The sequence below is a fragment of the Dipodomys spectabilis genome, unplaced genomic scaffold (assembly GCF_019054845.1).
Source record: "Dipodomys spectabilis isolate Male_0828 unplaced genomic scaffold, ASM1905484v1 ptg000422l, whole genome shotgun sequence".
Lineage (NCBI taxonomy): Eukaryota > Metazoa > Chordata > Mammalia > Rodentia > Heteromyidae > Dipodomys > Dipodomys spectabilis.
The window spans coordinates 5,563,815-5,589,178 of NW_024871099.1; the positions used below are offsets into that span (position 1 = coordinate 5,563,815).

At 53.7% G+C, this 25,364-nt stretch overlaps 1 protein-coding gene across 5 annotated transcripts; it reads right to left on the minus strand.

The window, feature by feature from the left end:
* Positions 1–3,346: 3,346 nt before the first annotated feature.
* On the minus strand, positions 3,347–16,915 carry Dpf1 (double PHD fingers 1). 5 transcript variants are annotated; one of them, XM_042668224.1, is made up of 12 exons: positions 16,788–16,915; positions 10,685–10,845; positions 10,488–10,595; positions 9,063–9,190; positions 8,355–8,444; positions 6,947–7,025; positions 6,620–6,751; positions 5,666–5,716; positions 5,457–5,576; positions 4,164–4,276; positions 3,556–3,637; positions 3,347–3,432 (listed from the first exon to the last, which is right to left on the minus strand). In XM_042668224.1, exons 1-12 carry the CDS (start codon positions 16,817–16,819, stop codon positions 3,362–3,364), a joined length of 1,167 nt encoding a protein of 388 aa, XP_042524158.1. In that variant the 5' UTR covers positions 16,820–16,915; the 3' UTR covers positions 3,347–3,361. The 5 variants fall into 5 exon arrangements, with proteins under 5 accessions (XP_042524158.1, XP_042524159.1, XP_042524157.1 ...); XM_042668225.1 differs by lacking the exon at positions 16,788–16,915 and adding an exon at positions 12,239–12,282; XM_042668223.1 differs by lacking the exon at positions 16,788–16,915 and adding an exon at positions 12,239–12,282 and having other exon boundaries at positions 3,556–3,667.
* Between the last annotated feature and the right edge of the window lie 8,449 nt (positions 16,916–25,364).

Sequence of the window (25,364 nt, forward strand, 5' to 3'; positions counted from 1 at the left end):
TTTTTATTCATTGTCTTTTTTTTTTTTTTTCCTTTCCATCTCTGTCTTGAGATTTTTCTGGCATGTTTCTGGAGGTTTCAAAGGAAAATAAATGTTTCATAGAAATGGCTTGTGTGTTCCCTAGCTGGGCGGCTGCCTGGACAGCACACACTTTCCTAAGAACTGACTCGTCAGCCTCACAAACTTTTTCTTGGAACCCAAATTACAGAAATCTGACCCTGCACATATAAAATGTCCTTAAACTCAAGTGAGCAAGATTCTCCTAAGTCCTATACCTAGGAGAGATGGGAGCCAGACCCACATACAAAGAAAGAAATGCTGGTTTTAGAGTAGGTCAGCTTTTTTTTAAATCAGGGTTTTCTCTGGGCACTGGTAGCTCACACCTGTAGTCCTAGCTACTCAGGAGGCTGAGATCTGAAGATTGTAGTTCGAAGCAGGAAACACCATGAGACTATTATCTCCAATTAACCACCAAAAAAAAAAAAAAACTGGAAGTGCTGTGGCTCAAGTGGTAGACTGCCAGCCTGGAGCAAGGATTAGCACTCAGGCCCTGAGTTCAAGCTCCAGGACCTGTGTGTGTGCACACAGCTCAGGGATTGTACAGAATGTTTGGTGGGTCCACAAGTCCTGAAGCTTAAGCTCTTGGAGCCTCAGCTAGTGCCAGGCCACACTCCTCATTACCAGGTTTATTTGCATGTCCTGTCCCACCCACAAAGGGTTATGTGCATCCTCTACCTCTTCCGTCCTTTGGTGGGCTGTGGCTGGTGGTGCGGGTCTCTGCCAGCTGTCCAGTGTGGCTAGGAGCGGAAGCTGCCCGTGCCCCAGGCTAGTGGGAGGCACAGTGCCCACTCAAGAGAGTGGCTGGAGATGGTGATACTCCTGTGATGGGGAAGGGGACAGCTGTTTGGGCTAAGCCCAGCTCTGTACCTGCCCATGTGGGCATCAGGCAAACCTCCTCACCCCAACCCCCCCCCCCAAAAAAAAGAGCACTGCATCCAGAAGAGACCCAGCTATTCCCATAGCTCAACATTCTAGAGCCATCCATTCTTTTCTCCAGTCCTGGAGGCCCCATCCTCAAGCTTGCCCTTCCCCCAACCAAGAGGCAAAGGGAGGGGGGACGGGAAGGGAACCTGGGAACAAACTGTTCTCACATCCTCTCCTGGCGCCTGAGACACACCAGCAACTCCCAACACCCCAACACACACACACACACATTCCCTTTGCACACGCCAGCCCCTGATCTGGCCTACCTTCCCTTCATCTTGCCCCAGTTTTCCTGGCCCAGCTTGGGCCCTCCCCCCCATTCAGCCTCCACACGTCTGACTGGCACTCGGCAGATTTTTCTGTTCCCCTAGATTCTTTGTGTCATCCCTCCCCAAATGTCCATGTGTCCCTCATTTGATTAGTTTGTCCCAGAATTTGCCTGTCCCTGGATCCTAATCATCTCCCCACATGGGCCTCCCTCATTCCTTCTCTCTCTCCCCTCCCTCCTTCTCCTGTCTCCCCCTCTCTCCGCTCTCTCTCCTGGACCCTCTCTCCAAACCCCTATTGATTTCCTCCTCTTTGGTCTCATAGTGGCTGCACTTTTTATTACTGTTATTTCCTCTCCTGCTCCATCTCCACCTCTGTTCCTTTCCTCTCTTCTGACTCTTATCCCCAGGAATGCCTGCCTGGGGTTCTCTTCATCTATTTCTTGCCTGCTCTGCCCTTTGCTTAGCCTCGCAATAAATTTGTGATTCTTGCCATCCTTGCTCCTGATCTGTGTTCTGACTCTCCCTCATACTAACCCTAGCTCCCACCTCCCAATATATATCCAAATCACAGTCTCTCCTAAAGTCCGTATCTAGATGCTTCCTCCTGCCCTCCTCTCCCCTGCCATCTTTCTCTCCACTCTTCCCCTACCACTGTTTGAAGCCCTGGGTGCCGCCTCCAAACACCCCTGCTCCCACCCCAGCAAGGAAGAGGCCACCAGATCCCTCTCTTTCCATCCCTCCCTTCCCCCAGTCTTCCCTCCCAACTCCCTTTGCCTCCGCTGCAGCTGCAGCAGTCCGTTGCCAGGGCAACCACAGCTGGCTGGGCGGGAGCCCCCTCCACCCCATCCCCCTCTTCTTTCCTGCTAGTCCAGAGAAGCTGGGACAAAGCCAGAGGGAGGCGTGGTACCAGGGCCTGGAGGAGGTGGTGGTCCACCCAGTGCCCAGTTGCTACTCCAAGGAGGCCCTGGCTCCCCTTCTTGGTTACACCCCAAATCAGGCTGGAGGAGGAGACAATCGTAGGCAGAGGGGTCAGGCCCAGTTTAATACACAGAACAAGTTAATTTCACAGCAGAGGCAGGCAATAAAGGAGACTTGTTTACAAAGGGAGGGGGTGCTGCTGGACTGGGGGGAGATTCCCCCAGCACCTCCCCCTCCCCCACTTGTAGTCTCAACTTCCCTTTTTTTTTTTTTAAACCCGAACAACGAACACACACAACCACAAGAAACAACCACACCCCCTCACTACCTCCAAAATGGCCGGCGAGGGTGGTAGGGGGGCAGCCCAGCCTGGCCAGGTGGGAAGGGGGCTGGGAAGGAGGAAAAACTGAGTCCATTGTAGAGAGTCTGTGCTTCTAATTCCAGCGGGCGGGTGCTGGCTGGCAGGGGCCCCTCCGGACTCCCCGGCCACTCACCGCCCGCCTGGCAGGCACCTGGTGGGCATAGGGGAGGGCTGTCGGGGAGGGGCAGGAAGAGTTCAAAACCGTGGTTCACATCATGCAGTATCCATATGGGCACCGGGAGGGGGGTGGGGGGTGGACACTGCCCACTGGGCATGAGGGGGGGAACGGTGCCCACCTCAGATGGAGAGGTGGGACAGCTGCAACTCCAGAATTGGGGCGGGGGTGGGGAGTGCCAGGCAGGAAGCTGGCAGAGACAGGTGCCCAGCAGATGCTCAGCCATACCCCCTCTACCTCCACCCAGCCGGGCCTTATAGGACTCTTTGTATATATTAATTTCTTTTTTTTTTTAACTTTTTGTCTTTTTCTTTAGAAAAAGGCTCTGTCCATGCCCCAGGTTGGCATCCACTACCCCCCTGTGCCCGCCTAGAGGCGGGGTATGGCTTTGAGGGGAGTGGAAGCCCCTGGTGCCCATTTGCCAAGGGATGGGGAAGGGTAGGAGGGCACGAGGGAGAGGGGCAGTGCTGGGCCCCAGCCTGCAGGGCTAACATTCCACCTGCAGAGGGGACGGCAGCCCTGCCCTCTCTAGGCTTCGCCCTCCTCCTGCTGCTGGGTATGAAGGTGGAAGAGAGGAGCTCTGATAGGCAGAGGGCAAGCACCACCCGGAGGGGTCCAGGTCCAGGTCCAGGTCCAGGAGAAGCAGAGCCAGGCCTAGGTGAGGGTGATGTAGGCAGAGGCCTTTTCTTTCAAGTGCCGCAGGCAGAGGTGGCAACTCCAACTCCCTGAGAGGGTGGCCAGAGGATGGAATCAGGCCCATGTCCACCCAGCAGCGTACATGGTCTTTGCCACCAGGAAGCCAACTTCCCAACGCCCCATCCCCCACAGGAGTCCACCTCATCCCTCACCTTCTGGGGGCTCCGCCATGGGGGGACTCAGGCAGTACATGTGGTAACCCCGATCACAGTCGTCACAAAACAGCAGCTGGTCCTGGGGGGTGAGACCCACCCAGCTGGCACCCTGGGGGCATGGGCACCAGAAACCGGGGTGGGGGGCTGGGGAAGGGGCCTGGTCCCAAGGGTGCTGGGTGGGGGGGTGGGGGGGCACTCTGAAAAGGCTCTGCATTATGGCCTCTGCCTGATCAGCAGACATCCATGTCACTCTGTAACTCTGGAATGCTATGTGACACTAAGGGCCTGGTACTAGCTCTGGAGTTGTGGACATGGTTAGAATCCCGGCTCTACCCCTTTCTCAGACAGCCCATTCTCCCTCTCGGAGCTCCTTTCTTCTATGCAGTGGAAATGAGAGCAAGGCAGCAATCCATAAATCTGGTAGGGCAGTGTCAGGGGGAGGAGCAAAATAGTGCCAGACTCCAGTAATGGACACTAATAACAGTAAGTCTCTGCATTACTGCTGGTTGCCTGGGGCTGGGGGGGTGGGGGGTGAGGAGGACTCCTGGTGGGGCTGGCAGGGAGGGAGGCTGGGGATGTCCCAGGGAGGCAGGGCGGACACTCACGTCATTCTCCGAGGTGCCACATAGGCTGCAGGACTTGCACTCAATACACTGCCAGCGGTAGGTCCGCACAGCAGCTGTCATGTTCACCGTGAACTGTAAACACGAGGGGTGTCCTGGGGGCCGAGAGGCAGGGATGTGGTTGGAGGGGGAAGAAATCATCCTGCCTCTGGTGGCTACTTGACCCCCCTAGGGAAGAAGCAGCCTCACCCCTACACAAGATGCCCAGCAGGCAAGCAGCTATACCTTGGCCATCACAGTCTCCTAGCCAGATGCCATGGCAACCACACTTTGCTCCCCAGAATGCTATGGCAACCACATTCCATTACCCACAGTGCTGTGGCAACCACGTCTTACCACCCACAACACCGGGGCAACCACAGTCCGTTAACCACCGGGCTGAGGCAGCCACATTCCATTACCCACCACGGAATATGGCCAAGTGTGCCTGTTAACCACAGTCACGTGGCAACCGCCTTCTCCCAGCCACAACGCCATGGCAACCGCCTTGCACAACAGGGGTCCTCACACCTTGATTCCACAAGATGCCCCCCCCCCCCCGCAACGAAACTGTTCCTAACACTACGCATAATACCAGTTGGTTAGGCATCTCAGTACCCCAGGGCAGACACCTGCAGCTACAGCCATGGTGCCTGACACCAGAGCCACTACTCCTGCCACCCACACTCAGTGCCCACTGTGCCTGCCCTCATCATCATCACCCACAGGGCCTGATACCCACACCCACAGTCGCTGCCCACAGCTGTCATCCATAATGCCCAACACCCACCAACACTGCCACAGTACTTGACATCCTCAGCTCCTGCCCACAGATCTAACACTTCTGGCCATCCCCTATGGTAGCCAACCCCACAGCTGCTGCCTGAGTGCCTTAACAACTATAATTTCATTTTATCTAACTGCCACAAGAAGCAGACCTCACAACCCAGGATACCACAGCCGTCACAAATTTCTTACCGTGCTGAAGCCACCACCATGGGAAATGGCATTCCATTCAGCAAATAAGGACCCAGGCAGTAGCAATCCATCACTCCCAGATCTCAGTCTCCTACCCACAATGCCTCTGCCATCTTCTCACTACTGTCCATGCCGCGATTAGCATGGGTCACTACGTACAATGGCACAATGGCCATCCCCCACCATTCCCAGAGCCCACTGGGATTCCTACAGTGCTCAGCAGCTGAGCCATGGGGGCCTTGGTTCCCCACACACAACCTCCCCATCCTCCAGACCTGGACTCCTGGCCCTCTTCTCCACCTCCAATGGGGGTATCACCTGATCGGCCACAGTCTGCACAAGAGATGAGGTCCTCGGGACACCCCGTCTTCTTGGAGCCACCCAGGCAGAAGTCACAGTAGCCATTAGGGATGACAGTGCCATCAGGTGCCTTCTTGGCTGAAAGACAGTGGGCAGGGGTGGGCACAGGGCAGGAGGACCACCCAGTCAAGGGCTGCTGAAGTAGGAGTGGAAAGAAGCATCCCTACCTGTGTGCTTCCTTTGTGCCTCGGGGACCCAGGCCAATTCTTTGTAAAACTCTGGGGGTGGGGGACAGAGAGAGGGGCTCTCACCAGAGGCAATGCTCCAACTGCCCTGCCCCTCCCACCTCCAGCCTTGGCTCTGGGGCTGGGCTATTATTAGTCCAAGCACCAGGAGAATGTGGAAAGAGTAGCTACCCTGACCTGTGATCAGTAACAAAAAAAAAAAGAGTTGGGGAGGGGGGCGTCATTCTCATGAGGACCACCAGCTCTTAGTACAATTGATTATGTTCTCTTTTATTACACAAAAATGTGACAACCAGTACAGGCTTAGGAAGAGCAGCCTAGCCTCTGCCTCACAACTCTACCTGTCTGCCAGGCAGCAACCCCTAGCTAAGCCCCGCCCAGGTAAAATTCTGCAGATGTTTCTGGCCAAGACCTAGTATGGAGAGAAGCTCAGAGCACAGAGGTGCTCGGATATGTGGTGGGCCTGGTCTGAGGACGCTGCCCTCTGCCTCCAAGAGATGGACAGGAGTCAGTTCCCCTCCCCCATCACTCAGCTGGCATGGTGTGGGCTGAACACGGATGGGTGCCAAGGGCTCCTGGGCCACCAACCCGACCCTTTAGCCCCTTAGCCAAAAGCACAGCAGAAAAGGGAGAAAGGGAGGCTCAGCGAGGGAGGGGAGTCATCTATCACCCCCTCCCCAAGCTCTAATTGAAACAATAAATCAGACCCAGAAATATTACGCCCGGGCCAGGAGCGAGGGAAGAGATGGTTGGTTGCCATGGCAACCCCGGAGCCAGCATCCCTATGGTCGGTGGGGGAGGGAACCTCTGAGCTGGAGATTTTCCAGAAATGTCTAATGTGCCCCCACCCCCTCCACAGCCGCCACCAGGCTTCTTCAGCACCCCCCTCCACCATCCCTGGGCCCCTCGCCTCCCCAACCTGGCCCTTGGGCTCACGTTTGTGGTTGTTTTTCCGGTGGAAGGGCAGGGCGTGGCGCTCGGCGTGCTCCTCCCCCTCCTCCTCAGCCAGGTGGGTGTGGGTGTAGTGGTAGCTGAGCCCTGGCCGGTTCTTATACCGCTTCCCACAGACTGGAGGGCGAGCGAGCGGGCAGCTGTCAGCCTCCTCAGCCGCTGCCTCCACCCTGGCCTCCAGGATCACACCACCCCCACTGCCCAAGACCTAAACATACACACCCACCCAAGGCCAGGACAGGCGGGAGAGCCATCAGGGGAGAGGTCTCTGGGCCCCACTCTCTCTCTTTCCCCCTCTGCAGAAGGACTCACTATCACAGACATACGGCTTGTCTCGGTCCTCCAAGGAAGCAGTGTCCTGGCGTTTCCGGAGACCCCCGATGCCGTATGCCTGCGGGACAGAGGAGAATGGTCATAAGTGAGAGACCCAGAAATCCAAGTTGTCACCATCTGAACTTGAATTTTTCTTTTTTCTTTTTTTAAGGAAGGGTAGCACTATATAACCCAAGCTGCCATGCAACTTGAGATCCTCCTGTCTCAGCCTCCTGAAGTGGGATCACAGGTGTACACCACCCATTGGGCTTCATCATTTGGACTTCAACTTAAATCACACACACACACACAAACACACACACACACACACACACACACACACACACACAATGGGGACGGGAGGGAAAAACTGGGAGCGAGGGAAGGGGTGACATTGTCCAAAAAGAAAGGTACCCATTACCTGACTATGTAACTGTAACCCCTCTGTACATCACCTTTATCATAATAAAGACAAATTTGGAGGAGGAAGAAAAATAACACAAATATTTGATTTGAGGGTGCTGATAGTATTGCTCAGTGATAGAATGCTTGCTTAGCAAGCTGAGGGTCTAAGCCCTAGCACAGCAAAAATTATAGTAATAATAATAGTATTATTCCTGCTCCTCCACCAAGCTATTTATTCTTCCTAGCTATAGAGTCTTAAACCTCTCTGAGATAGCCATGAGATCGTTCTAGTTGCTGGGAGTGAGTGGCTCACGCCTGTAATCCTACTTAAGAGGTTGAGATTCAAGGATTGTGGTTCAAAGCCAGCCCCGACAGAATAGTCTATAAAGACTCCATCTCCAATTAACCAGCAAAATGCTAGCCTGGAAATGTGGCTCAAGTGGTAGAGCACTAGGTATGAGGGGGTAAAAAAAGCCAAGCAAGAGCCGGGTGCTGGTGGCTCACACCTGTGATCCTAGCTCCTCAGGAGGCTGAGATCTGAGGATCACGGTTCAAAGCCAGCCCAGGCAGGAAAGCCTGTGAGACTCTTATCTCCAATGAACCACTCAGAAAACTGGAAGTGGCACTGTTGCTCAAGTGGTAGAGTGTTTGCCTTGAGCTGAAGAGCTGAGGGACAGCACCCAGGCCCAAAGTTCAAGCCCCACAACTGACAAAAAAAAAAAAAAAGGCCAAGCAAGAATACAAGGCCCTGATTTCAAGCCCCAGACCCCAGAGTCTGGGGGAGGTGGTGGTGGAAATAGTTCTAATCCACTACACAATTTCCTTTTGCAAATGGTTTAATCCATGTCAGCCTGGGTCTCCTCCCTATTCAGGCTGCTCTGGGAGTGAAATGTGGTCAGACCTGTGGCACATGCCTAGGAAGTATGAGCAGTCTCTGAGAGGAGAGGTGAGCAGCTTTAGGGGTATAGTCCCTGAGGGGAGGGGTGAGCAGCTTTGGGGATACCTTTCCTTTGGCCCTGTTCTTCCTCCTAGGAATGTCATCCTCCAAGTCTTCCACCTCAAGATCATGCGGAAACTCCAGCAACTGCTGTTTCTGGACCCCAGGAAAAGGAAGATTGAGAGGTCAGAAAGATGGGGGGGGGGGGGGCGCTGAGAAGTTGGCTCAGTGGTAGAGCGCTTGCCTGGCATGCATGAGGCCCTGGGTTCAATTCCTCAGCACCACATAAGCAGATAAAAGCCGGAAGTGGTGTGTGGCTCAAGTGGTAGGGTGCTAGCCTTGAGCTGAAGAGCTGAGGGACAGCACCCAGACCCAGAGTTCAGCCCCCACGACTGATGAAGGAAAGAAGGAAAGAAAGAAGGAAGGAAGGAAGGAAGGAAGGAAGGAAAGAAAGAAAGAAAGAAAGAAAGAAAGAAAGAAAGAAAGAAAGAAAGAAAGAAAGAAAGAAAGAGAGAGAGAAAAAGAAAGATGGGGTACTGATCTGGTACAGGCTAGGGAGAGAAGGCAGGTTGGTGGAAGAAGGGGAATCTTCCAATGAGAGGAGGAGGAGGTCTGGGAAGATGGAGACTCAGTATACCTGAAGGCCCTAAGGAACCACGAAGGCTTAAGGGCTGGAGGGATGTGGAGTGGCCGCAGGTAGCTGCTTGTGGGGGTGAGAGGAGGATTTGCAGCTGGGTTAGGGGTTGCAGGGGGTGGTGGGAGGGAAGGTTCTACCTGACAGTCCATAATAGTCTCCTCCTCCTTCAGCTCCACCTTCTTCTCCCCAGTCTCAGCACACAGCAGAGCCTCGAGGACTGGCCCTTCCGGGAGACCACCCTCTTTCTTCAATGGTGCCTCACAATCTGGGGACAAATGGTAGGGATAAGGGGGCAGGTTAAGGTTGGGGACCACACTCTTTGTGGGAGGGAAGAGGTCTTCTCACACTTGGTCAGCAACCGAAGCAAGGATTCCATCACATACCCTGGAAGGATGCCCAGATCCTGGAGAGACACAGCCACACCCCCACTGGGACACACTCAGGAGGAGACATGACCAAAGCCCTAGACACACCTAAACCCTCATAAACCCTAAGAGCCACAGACGGGGGGGGGGGGGGGGGCAGCCAGACCCAAGGGAGTAAATATGGATACTTAAATGGGACATGTGGACATTCACAAGGAACATGCAAGACAGACAGTCAAAGGAAGACACAACACCAGTCCTCAGAGACACTACACACTCAGAGGAGATCCAGCCAGACTCTTGGCCATACCTGGGAGAGGCTTACCCAGACTGGGATACACTGAGAGATTCTCTGAGGGAGACCACTAGGCCCACAGTGATATCGAGACCTATACGAGGAAGGCACAGCCAGGCCCTACAAACATCTACACACACACATACACACACACACACACATCCCCAGAAAGCACTGATCAGATACAAACTGTGCACAGGAGGAGAGACAAAGATAGCCAGGTGAGCACTCCACTGCTTCCCAGATATAACACAGCCCTTCAGTCATGAATAGTGGAAGACAAGAAGCCTGTGTCTCTGATTTTGCTGGACTCTGACTTTGCTGGACACATGCAAGAAGCACTAAGTCCACCCATGCTGATCTAGCACACAGAAACACACTGAATGTACACACAAATGGCAAGACTCTCCCAGACACTCTAACATGTCCAGATCCCCACAGGAAGAGACAGCCAGCTGCGCACAGGAACTCAGTCATGCCCCAGAACAACTGGATTCTCAGATGAGCCAACCAGACACACACAAGAAAAAATACACTGGGAAACACCAAGAGGCACAGACTGACCAATTTCTCTTCAGACAGGAAGAGTTACAACCAGACACTTTTAATATCCAAACACACTCAGGGAGGGAAATAATCAGAGTACCCACAAAAAGAAGTACAGCCAGATACAAATGTACCCCAGCTCACTGGGGGGGTCACAGAGAGAGAGTTCATATACCTAGACATGCCTGACAGGTACCACAATGTGCCCCAGTCTCCTGGGCCCACAGAGGAGACACAGCTGAAGCTCTGGGACTCAAAGCTGTGGGAGCTCTGAAATACACCGAAAACACTCAGGCTGGGCAGAGCAGGCCGTGGGACACTTAGGATGAAGATGTGCACTCATAAGCTCCACCCACCGATCTTGTACTCGCAGGGCCTGAGTCTGGGGTCCTCCAGGATGTTGAGTCTCCGCTTCTTTCGCCAACAGCGGGCAGGATAGGTATAGATCTGTCCTGGGGCCAAACCTAGAGAGAGAAGAGGGTAAGATCTCAGCCAGGGAGGCAGGCCCCGCCCTGCCCCGCCAGCCCGGCCCCGCCCTCCTGGCCGCTGGTACCTGGCCCGCGGTGGGTCTTCTCCATCCAGATGTAGCAGTTGTTCTGAGCAACGCCGGTCTGCGAGTCGAGGAAGGGCAGGCGCAGGCTGCGCTCGGCGCACAGGCGCGCGTTGTAGCTGCGGCAGTGCTCGATGGCCTCGCGGTAGAAGTCCTCGCCTAGGCTACGGGGCGAGCGAGCAGCAGGCAGGCGCCTGTCAGCAAGGGTGGCCCCGAGTCCCAGCACCCCATCCCTGGCCCCAACGGCTGGCTCCAGCTGATTGGAAATGGATGGCCGGACACCCCGCCCCGCCCCCACCCCTTCCAACTTCACCTCTTCCCATCCCAGTGGTTCCCTCCTGGACCCTGGGGAGGGGGAGGGGACCCTAATCTGGGACTGAAGAGGCCTCCAGCTAAGAAGTGCACAATACAGACAGGGACAAAAACACAGGGAGACTCACCCACACTGCACGTATCCAAACACACAACACAAACAAACCGCACATGGTCATACGGAATTCACACACAAAGAGAAACTTACCCCAATGCTCACAAAGGAGAAGCAGACAAATCTCACACCTATGCACACACAAATATCTCCAGAAAAAAAAAATACAAAAACCCCAAGCTACATACTACAGAGAGACCACACATATCTAAGCACAATATACCTTACATAGCCAAAGACACACAATATAAACAAATCACCTACAAAGACCCACAACGAGAAAGTAGATCCCACCACACATAGGCAAAGACACGCACACAATTGTCAGAAGACAATTACTCACATAAGCACTTACAGACCCAAAGCCATAACACAAACCAAGCTCATCAAGAAGCTCCAGCCCCACAATACAAAGAAATCACACAGATTCACACAAGTACAGGCACACATGCACAAAGAGACAAAAATATGTGTAAAAAAAAAGTACCTAAAATACACACAGATTCACACCTATACAACAGGAAAATTCGGATCCACCCAGATTCACACAAACCTTTGCACCAGAAACACATGCTATCCAAAGACAGAATCCAAGCCAAACACGGCATAGTTCCCACCGGACATGTGGGCCCCAAATATCCAAAGATATGTAGTTGTACAATAAAAGAAATCATATACATAGCCACATGAGCAAAATAAGTCACACACGCACCCACATTCTACACCCCAAGACAAAGGTAGTGCACACTCCGTACGAGTTTGCCAAGGCCTTGGCATCCTCAGATTTTCACCTCTCCCAAAACTAGGGGTCACAGGAGGGGGAAGGAGGTGGGGACGATGACCCCCCCTCCTCCCCCCAAAAGAAATCCAGATCCTCTTCTCCACCTCCCCCATGCCTTCCACCCCTCCAGGAGCAGCGCATCGGACACCATTCCAGCGAGAGACCCCCTCCCCCCCGATCCCGCACACTCGCACCCTTGCACACGGTGACAGTCCCCCTGACACCCCCCAGCCCCACCCCCAGCCGCCACACACTCACACACACACACACACACACACACACACGCTCGTGCCCGTGCAGGCCCGGCTGCGCGCCCTCCCCTGCCCCGCCCCGCGCCGGCCCGCACCACCTCAGGGGGCCCGGGATGACCGTGGCCATCTTGCTCCCCGGGTCCTGCCCCCAGCAGGTCCCCGCCGGGTCGGTCCTCCCAGCGGTCGGGCGGGCGCTGAGGCCGCCCATCCATTCATTCCCGGGGGGCGGGAGCACGCGGATGTCAGCCAATCAGAGAAGCGGGGCGGGGCGCCCGGGTCATGCCGGGAGTGGTAGTCTCAGGCGGAGGCCCACGCACCTCCCCGGGCCCCCCCCACCCCCGGCGCGGGGGAGGGGGGAATGAGAGAGCACGCTGTCACTTACGCGTGCATCCTTCGTCCCACGTGCACGCAACGCATGCATGCACGCCCGGCCTGGCACACAACCCCCACGTGGCAGATTACACACACTCCCACACCTGCACCCCTGCTGGCCGCTACACACGCAAACACCAAGAGACTCAAGACATCTTACAGGTAAGTGCCCACCCACACTTCTCACTAAGGAGCCAGCGGGGTGCAGACACCTGGATCACTGGCTCCATCCTTCCCCACCCCCAAACCCTCTCAAAAAAAAAAAAAAGATGATGTCTCATTGACCCAGCATGGGCTGGGGGTACAGCTCAGTGGTAAAGCAGCTATTCCAGACGCTCTAAGTATCTCCAGCCAAGTAATAGCTGATCAATAAACTCGGTAGGGCTTAGTTTTGTTTTGTGCTGGTACTGGGGCTTGAACTAAGGACCTGGGCACTGTCCTTGAGCTTTTTATTGCTCAAGACTGACGCTCAATCATTTGAACCACACCACCACTTACGGCTCTTTGGTGGTTAATTGGAGAGAAGAGTCTCATAGACTTTCCTTACCCATGCTGGCTTCCAATCTCAATCTTCAGATCTCAGCCTTCTCAGTAGTTAGGATTACTGGCAGGAAAAGAAACTGTTCTCTCTAATTACTCACTAAAAAGCCACAAGTTGTGCTGTGGCTAAAGTGGTAGAGTTCAAGACTTGAAGGGGGGGGAAGCTCAGGGACAGCACCCAGGCTCTGAGTTCAAGCCCCAGGCCTGCCCCCCCCAAATGCATGCATACAGTAAATGCTCAGTAAGTGTCTGTGTATGAATGTGGAGCAGCCATCAAATGTTTAGACAGTTCTCTCCAGGGTGAAACCATCACACCATTTCCCGGTGAAAAATCAGAGGAACTGTGAACCGTTCTATGTCCTGGGTGATTTTTTTTTCTCCCTGGGGCTTGAATTCAGGGCCTGGGCACTGTCCCTGAGTGCTCAAAGATAGCACTCTACCACTTGAGCCACAGCACCACTTCCAGCTTTTTCTATGTATGTGGTACTGAGGAATTGAACCCAGAGCTTCATGCTAGCATGCAAGCACTCTACCGCTAAGCCACATTCTCAGCCTATCCTAGGTGATCTTTAAAGCTCACAGTCCTTCATGGAAGATGGAAGACTTACCTCATCTCTCACAGACTCTATCCCAAGGGATCCCCAGAGAACAAGCTGACCTACTGAGTACACACACACAGCCTCACTCTCTTTGAAGTGACACTGTGTTTCAGTGTTGAAATGAACACCCACGAATACTCCCTTGTCCACCAGGGGGCGCTCCATCGGCTGGCGCCCTTTTGAGACCCACTTGAGGCACCCCACGTTTATTGTTTCACTTCTCACACACACACACACACACACACACACCACCTACTCCATCCACAGCACCCCCACCCCCACTTCACATCTAAGCCATCTCAAGCCTTGGCTTGTCCTTCTCCCTTCCTAAATCGGGTGTTCAATTCCTTTCCAGAACACAGTGATGACAAGGGAATTGAGGATCTCTGGTACCCCTTTGCTTTCTGGTCTCCAGGTCCCTGTAAAGGCCAGCCCACCTTAGCCACAGTAAACGCTGCCCTCAGATCAAACGATTCAGCCCTGATTGTGCCTTTGCCATCTTCCACTCGCCTCTATCATTCTCCAGATCCCCAACACACCTTTTTGTACTTGCTCCCCACATCTCTGCCTCAAACCCTCCAACTCACCCCTGCTCAACCTCTGAAAGGAGCACAATGACAATTCCAGCCAGCAGTAACCAGGGCTCCCAACCTGAGAGAGCTCTCTTTCTTGCTCCCTGACCATCACCTTCACACACTGTCCTATGAACTTGACCTTCCAGTCCTCTCCCCTTCGACAATACACCTGTCCCCAAACCCTATGCCATGGGTGCTGTCCCCTAAAAGAAATAAGTATTTATTAATCAAACATTTATACTTTTGAAGCTGGGCAACAGTGGCTCACACCTGTACTCCTAGTTACTCAGGAGGCTGAGATCTGAGGATCACTGTACAAAGCCAGCCTGAGCAGGAAAGTCCATGAGACTCCCTTCTCCAATGAACCACCAGAAAATCAGAAGTGGTGCTGTGGCTCAGGGGGAGAGTACTATCCTTAAGCAAACAGAGCTCAGGGACAGTACCTAGGCGGTGAATTTAAGACATAGGACCAACAAAAAAATTTTTTATATATTTATACTCTTGCTCAGGGCCAATCTCTAAAGAGTTTTTACAGACTGCCTCTTGAAGCTCTACAAGGTAATAAGAACTTATTCTTCCCAATGCACAGACAGTAACACTGAGACTCAGAGCTGCAGAATTAATGGTTCAAGCTGAGGTTTTCATCTCCTGGCTCCCACTGCAAAGAGATTCAACTCCAGCATGTATGTGTGTGCGTGCACACACACATACATGCACACACACACACACATGTACCATACTGGGGCTTGAACTCAGGACCTGGGTGCTGTCTCAGTTTCTTTACTCAAGGCTGGCACTCCACCACTTGAGCCACAGCTCAATAGCTGGCTTTTGGGTGATGAATGGGAGTCTCATGGCCTCTCCTGCAGGGAGCTGGCTTTGAACCATGATCCTCAGATCTCAACACCCAGAGTAGCTAGGATTGGCATTCTTTAGGGACACTTGAGTCTCCACCTCCACCCTTGCAGACCCCATAGATGCAAGGAGAGTCAGTGGCCCTCCTGTACCCTTTGGCAGCCAAATCTCTGCAGTGGGCACACCATAACTCCAAGGGGTCTGAGCAGAAATCACACTGACGAAATTTCTGCAGCTCTATCAACAGGCTTAGGGCCCCACTGCCCCCAGTTTGAGGGTGTCCTCCACAAACAAAACCTCTATGTGTGTGACTTAGGGTGACATAGAAGCAGAGGCCACACACACACTGACCTGGACCACCAGACACTGGCTCCCTACCCTCTGCCTACCTGTGTAGGCCTGTGCCTATAAATCCCTGCCCCGCCCGCCCTCTTCTCCCACCCCCACCCCACCCCCATTCCAGGACCAGAAGTGATTGGGGGGGGCGCTTTGGTGCAGACCCAGCCCTTTTCTAGGTGGGTGGGTGGGGGACGCCCTCCTTCCACCCTGTTACTCCCCACCCATACACTCAGCGCTTAGATGCCCAAGGTCAAGGTTGTGGGAGCACGGGGGTGGGAGACTAGGGGGGGTCGTGCGGGCCCCTTTGTGCAGCTCCGCAGGCGCGCGCCCCCCTCCTCTGCGGGCGCCAGGGAGGAGGGGGAGGGGAGGACCGCGCACGCCTGCGGGAGAGAGGGCGGGAGAAGCCGGGTGCCTGTCACTCGGAGCCCGCTGTCCCCGCCGGGGAGAGGGGGTGGGGAGCGCTGGGACCCGGGAGTCCGGGATCCCGAGGAAGGAAGACGGAGAAGGAGGGGAGGAGAGAGGAGGAGATAGCCAGGGGGTGGCAGGGACAAGGGGAGGGAAGGGAGGGAGGGGTTTCCGTGGACCCAAGCGTCTGAGTTGCCAGCTACTGGGCCGGAGAGGAAGCCGAGTCGTGGATATGGAGAAAGGGAGGGAATCCCCGGAGACTTTAGGGCGCTCCCCGCACCCCCACCCAAAGCCCCAGGGGATAAGAGGTGCTCCCCTTAGATGTCTGTGAGAGGAGACAGAGGGAGCTGACCCAGGCATGGGGTGGGGGGAGGCTTCTAGGTCCTGGAGACCAGAGAGGAAAAAGGGGGGGACGCATCAGGGATTCAACAGAAGACACCCCTCCTGTCTTTGCTTCCTCCCCGTGGGTGCCACGGGTTGCGGGGTGGGGGGGGGGGGTCCTTCAGAGAAAAGGAAAGGCGACGAGAGAAAGGTGGTTTGATGAGGGGCAAAGAAGGTGATGGAAACCCAAGAGGACCGAGGTCCAGACTTAGGTGCGGGCGCTCGCACCCCCAAGTCACCAGGGAGGAGAGAGGGGGAAGCCGCTACCCCCACTCTGGGTGAGGAAACGATGCCCACCCCCCCCCCCACAGCCCGCGCCCACATTCCTTCACTGACAGCGACAAAGAAGAGACGCCCCCGCGACCCCGGCAGGGCCCCGTCCCTAACCCCGGGGGGTGCCAAACAAGGGGGTCGGGGAGCCCCTCCCTCCCTAGGGGCTTGGGGGGCGCGCACTGGGGACCCCCCCCTCCATTCAACTACGCTCCGCGGGTCCGGCCCCTGGTAGGGCGGGGGAAGGGCTCCTGGAGGAGGACGGGGGGGGGAGGGTCCCGCGAGGGGGCGGGGACGGCGGGGACACTCACGACTTGAGCGGGTTCTGAATGGCGGTAGCCATGGCCCGCTCGGCTGGGCCGCCTCCGGCCCGGGGCGCCGCTGCCGCCGCCGTGCGCGGGCCCAGCCCGGCCTGCGCCGCCCGCTCTGCCGCCCAGCGCGCTACGATTTCATTCATTCTTGGGGCTGCGGCGCCAGCGGAGCGGGGCGGGCCGGGGGCGGGGCCCAGCCAATCCCCGCGCCTCCCGGCGCACCTCGGGATGTGGAGTCTCAGGGTGCACGGCGGCGCCCGAGGGCGTCCCTACCGGAGACTACAAGTCCCAGGGGGCGTTGCGCGAAAGGACCACGCGCCCATTGGTTGCTGGGGATACGGGGCGGAGCTAAATCTTCCCTAGAGCATCTTTCCTTATCTGTACCTCCCCCCACCCCCCAGGATGCTCCATTCCCAGCTGGGGTTCTCTCCACCCTGTCTGGTACCACGGGTAGAGAAAAAAGGTAGTTCTCAGCTTCTAGGGCTCGCTAGGGCATGTGGATGACCATGCGGGTCTGTCGTGTGTGGTCTGTGCCTGTGTATCTGAGTGTCTCCAAAGTGTAAGCTAGACTTTTAAAAACACAGGGGTTAATCAGTCTTTGTTCATTCATTGAGTGTCTAGTATGGGGCACACACTCTCCTAGGGACTAAGTATATAAGACATGACCAAGATAAAACTGTCACTGTCACAAAGTTGACATTCTAAGCCAGGTGGGGTGATACACTCCTGTAATCTCAGCATTAAGAAGGCTTATGCTGGTGTATTGAAAATTCAAATTCAGCCTAGACCACATACTGAAACCCTACCGTGTGTGTGTGTGCACGCGCGTGTGTGTGCGCACGCGCACACGCGCACTTAGAGTAAGGCTAGAACTCAGAGCCTAGGCACTGTCTCTGAGCTTTTTCATTGAAGACTAGAGCTCTATCACTTGAGCCACGGCTCCACTTCTGGCTTTTTGGTGTTTAATTGCAGTTAAGAGTCTGATGGACTTTTTCCCAGGCTGATTTCTAACCTTTATTCTCAACTCTCTGTCTTCTGAATGGATAGGATTACAGGCAGAAGCCACTGGCACATAACTGGGTAGCCTCTCACTCTCACTTGGCTTTTTCTTTCAAGGCTGGCGGTCCATCCAGGGATGGAATGACCTAGTATCTGCCTTATGCTCCCAGCCCAATGGGGTGACCAGTGACAACCCAGAGGGCTCAGATAGAGGATAGGGAGGTACAGAGGCTTTCCAATTCCTCAAAGAAGCCAGCCTGACGCCTCCTTGGAGGAGGGGAAACCTGACCTATAGGTGAATCTACCTCCACCCTGACTTACTAAGACACCAGGAAAGGTCCCTGTTCTTCCCTGATCATCACTTCAGCCAATCTTCACCTGATCAGACTTAGGGACAAACAGAAGCGAAGTCTCAACTTCTAATCATTTCTCCTTACCTATGGGGTTTGGCCACCAGACGGCACTGTGGCTCAGTCTTTGTCTGGCTGAGGCTGCTCATGCTTCTTCAGAACCAAAAATGATACCTCAGCTATGGGAGATACTGTCACCTCCCACACACACATGCACACACACACCTTGGCCCTGCTCACAAGATCCTATGTAGACCGAGGTATGGTAATGCACACCCGTAATCCCAGCAGGTGGGAGGCTGAAACAGGAAGATGGAGAATTTGAGGCCAAGCTACGACACAAAGCAAGATTGTAGCAAAAATAAGTAAATAAGCCGAGTACCTGTCATCCTAGCTATTTGGGGGGCACAGGTTGTTATGATTGTGCTTCAAGCTCAGCCTGAGCCAGAAAAAGGTTGAAAGAAGCCAGGTGTTGGTGGCTCACTCCTGTAATCCTAGCTACTCAGGAGGCTGAGATCTGAGAATCACGGTTCAAAGCCAGCCCAGGCAGGAAAGTTAATGAGACTCTTATCTCCAATTAACCAGAAAATGAACCTGATGGTGCACACACTGCTATCCTAACTACAGGGAAGCCTAATACAGGCGACCACACCCACACTACAGGGAGCAAGGCCATCTCTATCTCAAAACTAACCTGCAGAAAGAGGGGCTGGAGGTGTTGCTCAATGGTTAGCACACTTGCTTAGTAAGTTCAAGGACCAGAGTTCAAACCTCATACCCTAAAATAAACAACATAAATACAGTTTTTATTGTTTTCTTTTGTTTTGGTTGTGGGGCCTGAACTCGGCCTGGGCGCTGTCCCTGAGTTCTTCAGCTCAAGGCTAGCTCTCTACCACTTGGGCCACAGCGCCACTTCCGGCTTTTTCTGCTTATGTGGTGCTGAGGAATCGAACTCAGAGCCTCATGCATGCAAGGCAAACTACCACTGAGCTACCTTCCCATCCCAAATATAATATATATATATATATTTTTTTTGGGGGGGGGTCCAGTTGTGGGGCCTGAACTCTGGGCTGGGGCGCTGTCCCTCAGCTCTTCAGCTCAAAGCTAGCGCTCTACCACTTGAGCCACAGCGCCACTTCTGGCTTTTTTTCTTTTTGCTTATGTGGTGCTGAGGAATTGAACCCAGGGCCTCAGGCATGCAAGGCAAGCACTCTACCACTGAGCCACCTTCCCAGCCCCCAAATATAATATTTTTTAAAAAGCAAAGCTCAGCTGGGCACCGGTGGCTCATGTCTGTAATCCTAGCTATTCAGGAGGCTGAGATCTGAGGATCATGGTTCAAAGCCGGCCCGGGCAGAAAAGTCTTTGAGACTCTTATCTTCAAAAAACCACTAGAAAGCCGGAAGTGGAGCTGTGGCTCAAGCGGTAGAGTGCTCACCTTGAGCTGAAGAGCGCAGGGACAGCGCCCAAGCCCAGAGTTCAAGCCCCATGACCGACAAAAAAAAAAATAAAAATAAAAATAAAAAGCAAAGCTCCTGTGACCCTAGAATTTGTCCCAGACCATGGAGAGAACAACAATGACAAACAGCCCCCATGGTGCCACTAGTCCTGTGTGTGCCACAATGCCCCACCATACAGCCCCCCCCCCCCAGGTTGTGGGGCTTGAACTCTGGGACTGGGCACTGTCCCTCAGCTCAAGGCCAGTCCTCTACTACTTGAGCCACAGCGCCACTTCCAGTTTTCTGGTTGTTAATCGGAGTTAAGAGTCTCATGGACTTTCCTGCCCGGGGCTGGCTTTGAACCTCAATCCTCAGATTTCAGCCTCCTGAGTACTTAGGATTTCAGGCGTGAGCCACCGGCACCCAGCTGTGAGACCCACATTTCCAGTTAACCACCAGAAAACTGGGGTGGTGCTGTGGCTCAAGTAGTAGAGTGCTTGCCTTGAGCTGAAGAGCTGAGGGACAGTGCCCAGGCCCAGAGTTTAAGCCCCACATCTGGAAAAAAAAAAGAGTGTCAAAGACTTTCCTTCCCAAGCTGGCTTTGAATTGCACTCTTGCAATCCTCAGAGTTCAGCCTCCTGAGTAGCTAAGATTACAGGCATGAGACATCAGTGGCTAGCTAGGATGGACTTTTAACAGTCCCCAACTCTCTCTGTCCCTCTGTCTCTCTGTCTCTGTCTCTTTTTCTCTTTCTCTCTCGTTCTGTCTCTCTCTGTCTCTCTCTCTTCCCCCTTTCCCCCCAGGATCAGGATTCAAAACCAGCCAAGGCAAGAAAAGTCTGTAAGATTCATATCTCTGATAAATCAGCAAAAGGCCAAGAATGAAGCTGTAGCCCAAGTGATAGAGTGCCAGCCTTGGGTGAAAAAGCTAAGGAACAGTGCCTAGTCTCAGAGTTCAAGCTCCAGGACTGGCACACACAAAAAATAAAAAATAAAAAAAAAATAGCCAATTATGAGCTCTGATCCTTTCATTAATATAAGTGCAATTGTAGTTATTTTTCTTTTGGCGGTACTGGGTTTTGAATCCAGAGCTTCACCTACTTGCTAGGCAGGCATTCTACTGCCTGGGTGATGCTTCCAGCCATTTTTACTCTGTTTTTATTGGTGGTGGTGGTCATGGGGCTTGAACTCAGGGCCTGGTTGCTGTCCTGGCGCCTCTTTGTGCTAACAGCTAGCGCTCGACCACTTGAGCCACAGCAACACTTCTGGTTTTTGAGTAGTTAATTGGAGATAAGAGTCTCACAGGGACTTTTCTGCCCAGGCTGGCTTCAAAGTGGGATCCTCAGATTTTAGCCTCCTGACTAGCTAGGGTGACAGGTGTGAGCCACCAGCCCCCGGCTACTCTGGTTATTTTTAAGATACAGTCTTGCTGTTTGCCCCAACTAGCTAGACCTCAATCCTCCTATTTCCACTTCTCACAGTAGCTGCAATAACAAGCCTTACCTAGCTATTGGTTCAGATGAACTGTCCCCAGGTTGGCCTCCAACTATGATCCTCTAAAGTGGCTAGGCTTGCAAGTGTGAACCACAGGTGCCTGGCCTCCAGTTATAATACTTATCATCCCACTTAGCAAAGCCTCTAGTGTGAATAGGACAAAAATGCGGGCCGGTGCTCTGTAGCATCTCCAAAGCCTCTTTACCACTCTCTGAGTGCTTCCGGCTCTGGGGTGCAGTTTAACATCAACTCACATAGCCACTAGGGGGCGCCGATGCCTCTCTTCTAAAAGGAAAGCTGTTGTGCAGAGATATCGCCACCAGGGGGCGCTGCCACCACACAAATGCCTACCATGTGCTGCGCACGTATTAGGAACACGGGGGAACTCAGGCCTGGCCAGGAGCCAGGCAGACAATGCAGTCCTGTCATGGTGGTGGATGGAGGAATTAAGCGACAGGATGGCATGAGGGGCCTTCTTGGATTAGGTGCCCTACACCTGTCTGATAAGCATCTGAAAGACAGCGAGGATGAGGAAGCCCCAGCCCTCCATGCAGAGGAAATGAGGGGCTTGGGGCAAAGAGTTGGGGGGGTGGGGAGGGAGGCGCTGCTTTTATTCCAAGGGCCAAGCAAAGACTGTGCCTCACGTGACAGGAAAGCAAGGGGGACTCTGTGTGTGAACCAAACAGACACGGATTCACAGTTCTTCTTTGTGCGGGTCCTGGGACTTGAACTCAGAGCCTGGGTGCTGAGTTTGCTCAAGGCTGGTGCTCTACCACTTGAGTCACAGCTCCACTTCCAGCCATTTGCTGGCGCATTGGAGATAAGTCTCATGGAACTTTCCTGGCCGGGCTGGCTTTGAACTGTGATCCTGAGATCTCAGCCTGCTGAGTAGCTGGGATGACAGGCGTGAGCCACCGGCGCTCAGCTCACTCTCCTTTTGTTTGCAGAATGAAATGGTGCCACACCAAGAAACTGCTTGCTTTTTTTAAAACGTTAACTTTGCCGGACAGAGGAACTGGGAATGGGCAGGGGCTGGTGGCTTCAGGAGCTGATCCCCTCCCTACCATGTGAAGGTTGGTAAGAATGCTTGCTACATGCCTCTATACACGGGAACCCACAGTTTGGCACGCTATGCTTCACTTCAGATATGGACACACAGACACAGAGAGGTTAAGGAACTTGCTCAAGACCACACAGCTAAGGACAGATGGTATCTGAACCTTGGCAGAAATATTTGGTTGCTTTTGCCTTGAAGTATTTGCATTCAGGGCCTACAATCTACTAGGCTCCTTATCCTGTTTTGTTTTGTTTTTAATATATATGAGTCAATCATTTCCCTTTCTTTCTTTCTTTTCTTTTCTTTCTTTCTTTCTGTTTTTTTTTTTTTTTTTTTTGAAGTCCGGTCGTGGGGCCTGAACTCTGGGCCTGGGCGCTGTCCCTCAGCTCTTCAGCTCAAGGCTAGCACTCTACCACTTGAGCCACAGCGCCACTTCCGGCTTTTTTCTTTTTGCTTATGTGGTACTGAGGAATCGAACCCAGGGCCTCATGCGTGCAAGGCAAGCGCTCTACCACTGAGCCACCTTCCCAGCCCTCTTTCTTTCTTTCTTTCTTTTTTCTTTCCTAGACTGGGACTTGAACTCAGTACCTGACGCCTTTCTTTTTGTTTGTTTCTTTTCGGTAGTGGGTCTTGAACTCTGCGCCTGGGCATTGTCCCTCAGCTCTTCAGCTCAAGGCAAGTGCTCTACCACTTGAGTCACGGCACCACTTCCGGTTTTCTGGTGATTAATTGGAGGTAAGAGTGTCATGGACTTTCCTGCCCAGGCTGGCTTTGAACCATAATCCTCAGATCTCAGCCTCCTGGGTAGCAATGATTACAGGTGTGAACCACCAGTGCCTAGTACTTAACACTTTTGCTCATTGGCTGGCACTTTACCAACTGAGCCACGCCTCCAATCCCACTTTTTTGTTTTGCTTCATTTTGGTACTAGAGCTGGGGCCTGAGCACTGTCTCTGAGCTTCTTTTGCTCAAGGCTAGCACGCTGCCACTGGAGCCACAACTCCACTTCTGGCTCTCTCTCTCTTTTTTTTTTTTTTGGTAGTTTATAAAAGCCTCATTCATTTTCCTGCCGATACTGGCCCTGAACCATGATCCTCAGATCTCAGCCTCCTGAGTAGCTAAGTTGACAGGCATAAGCACCAGCACCTGACTCCCACTTTGATTTTTGGTTTGTTTTGTTTTGTTTTTTTTTGGGTCCGGTTGTGCGGCCTGAACTCTGGGCCTGGGTGCTGTCCCTCAGCAGTTCAGCTCAAGGCTAGCGCTCTACCACTTGAGCCACAGCACCACTTCCGGCTTTTTTCTTTTTGCTTATGTGGTGCTGAGGAATGGAACCCAGGGCCTCAGGCATGCAAGGCAAGCACTCTACCACTGAGCCACCTTCCCAGCCCTTGATTTTTGGTTTGTTGGTTTGGTTTTTGGCAGCTCGCATCGCATCCTGTAACCCAAGCTGGTTAAAAGCTGGTTAAAACACCCGTTTTCTCCGGGTGTCTGCGTCCTCAGTGCTGGGATGATAGGTGTGCAGCGCCGTGTGAGGCCCAGGCCGCGCGGCTTCGCAGTCCTTGCGCTGCAGCTTTGGGTCGGATTGTCTGAGCAGTCACCACCACCTTCGCACGAGCTAGCCCGTCTCTCGTCACCACTAAAAATAAGCGCTGTTGTGGTATGTAGGGTCGTGGTGACATAGGAGTGAAATGGCTGAGTTCTGGAGTCAGAGTCTGGGATGGCAGCCCAGCGCCACGTTTCCTGGCTGTTGACTTGGGACAAATAACATCAGAAATCCGGGCCTCCGGTTCCTCATCTGTGAAGTTCCCATTTCCCTGAAGAGGAAACTGAGAGGCTCTGAGCACAGCGCACCCGGGAAGGCCTTGAACCCACGTTCCAGGAACACACCACCCCCACCAGCAGGAAAAAGGAAGGCAGATCAGGTTCTGTGAAGTGTGAAGTGGGGCTGGGGCAGGGAGGGGGCGGGGGGGGGGGGAGGGGGGGGGGACAAGGCCCAGGGGACAAAGGCTGGAGGTGTTCACTCTGTCCTGTCTTGTATGGAGAAAGGGGAGACATCTACATGGGGACCACAAGGCCACCCACCACCCTCGGGCCTGGGGACCCCCAGAGGGTCCTCTTTTGTTCTTTGAGGAAGCTGTGTGTGTGTGTATGTGTGACACACACACGCTGGGGCTTGAACTGAGGACATCACACTTGCTTACTTTTATTGCTCAAGGCTGCTGTTCTGCCACTGTAGCCACACCTCCACTTCTGGCTTTTTTGTTATCCTTGTTGGTCATGGGGCTTGAACTCTGGCCCTGAGTACCATCCCTCAGCTCTTCAGCTCAAGGCTAGCGCTCTACCACTTGAGCCACAACACCACTTCCAGTTTTCTGGTGTTTTTTTTTTTTTTTTTTTGGTCGGTCGTGGGGCTTGAACTCTGGGCCTGGGCGCTGTCCCTCAGCTCTTCAGCTCAAGGCAAGCATGCTACCCACTTGAGCTACAGCGCCACTTCTGGTTTTCTGGTGGTTTATTGGAGATAAGAGTTTCACGGACTTTCCTGCCTGGGCTGGCTTTGAGCCTCGATCCTCAGATCTCAGCCTCCTGAGTAGCTAGGATTACAGGCGTGAGCCAGCAGCACCCAGCTCTGGTCTTTTTTTGTTTTGTTTCGTTTCCAGTCCTGGGGCTTGAACACAGGGCCTGGGCACTGTCCCTGAGCTTCTTTTGATCAAGGCTAGCCACTCTACCATTTGAGCCACAGCACCACTTCTGGCTTTTTTGTGAATGTGGATTCTGAGGAATGGAACCCAGGGCTACATGCATGCTTGGCAAGCGAGCTACCACTAAGCCACATTCCCAGCCCCAGGGGAGTTTCTTAGAGATGAGAGTCTCATGAACTTTCCTGCCTGGGCTGGTTTCAAACCATGATCCTCAGATCTCAGCCTCCTGAGTAGCTTGGATGACAGATATGAGCCACCAGCGCCTGACTGAAGGGCCTTCTTTTCCTGCTGGCCTGGGGCTCAGACCCTGCGTGGGTACCTGGTCGTGACACGGCCACTGGCAGGGATGGAAGATGTCTATTTCTCCAGCTCTGCTTGGGCTGTTGGCCTCCACTACGCCCCCATCACAACTCCTAGCCCATCTCCCAATCACAGACAGCTGAAGCACCCAGGATAAACCAAATGTGGTGTTAAAATTCATGTTACAGCCACTATTCCCTTCTGAGACCCTACATTCCCAGCCCAGAGACTCAAGATCAA

Coding starts and splice junctions, on each gene's coding strand:
- Dpf1 (XM_042668223.1), bottom strand. CDS start 12,267: ATGGCCACGGTCATCCCGGGCCCCCTGAG. Junction 5,717..6,619: donor CCGGAAAAACAACCACAAAC/GTGAGCCCAAGG, acceptor CCCCACCCCCAG/AGTTTTACAAAGAATTGGCC. Junction 4,277..5,456: donor TGCAGACTGTGGCCGATCAG/GTGATACCCCCA, acceptor CTCGGCCCCCAG/GACACCCCTCGTGTTTACAG.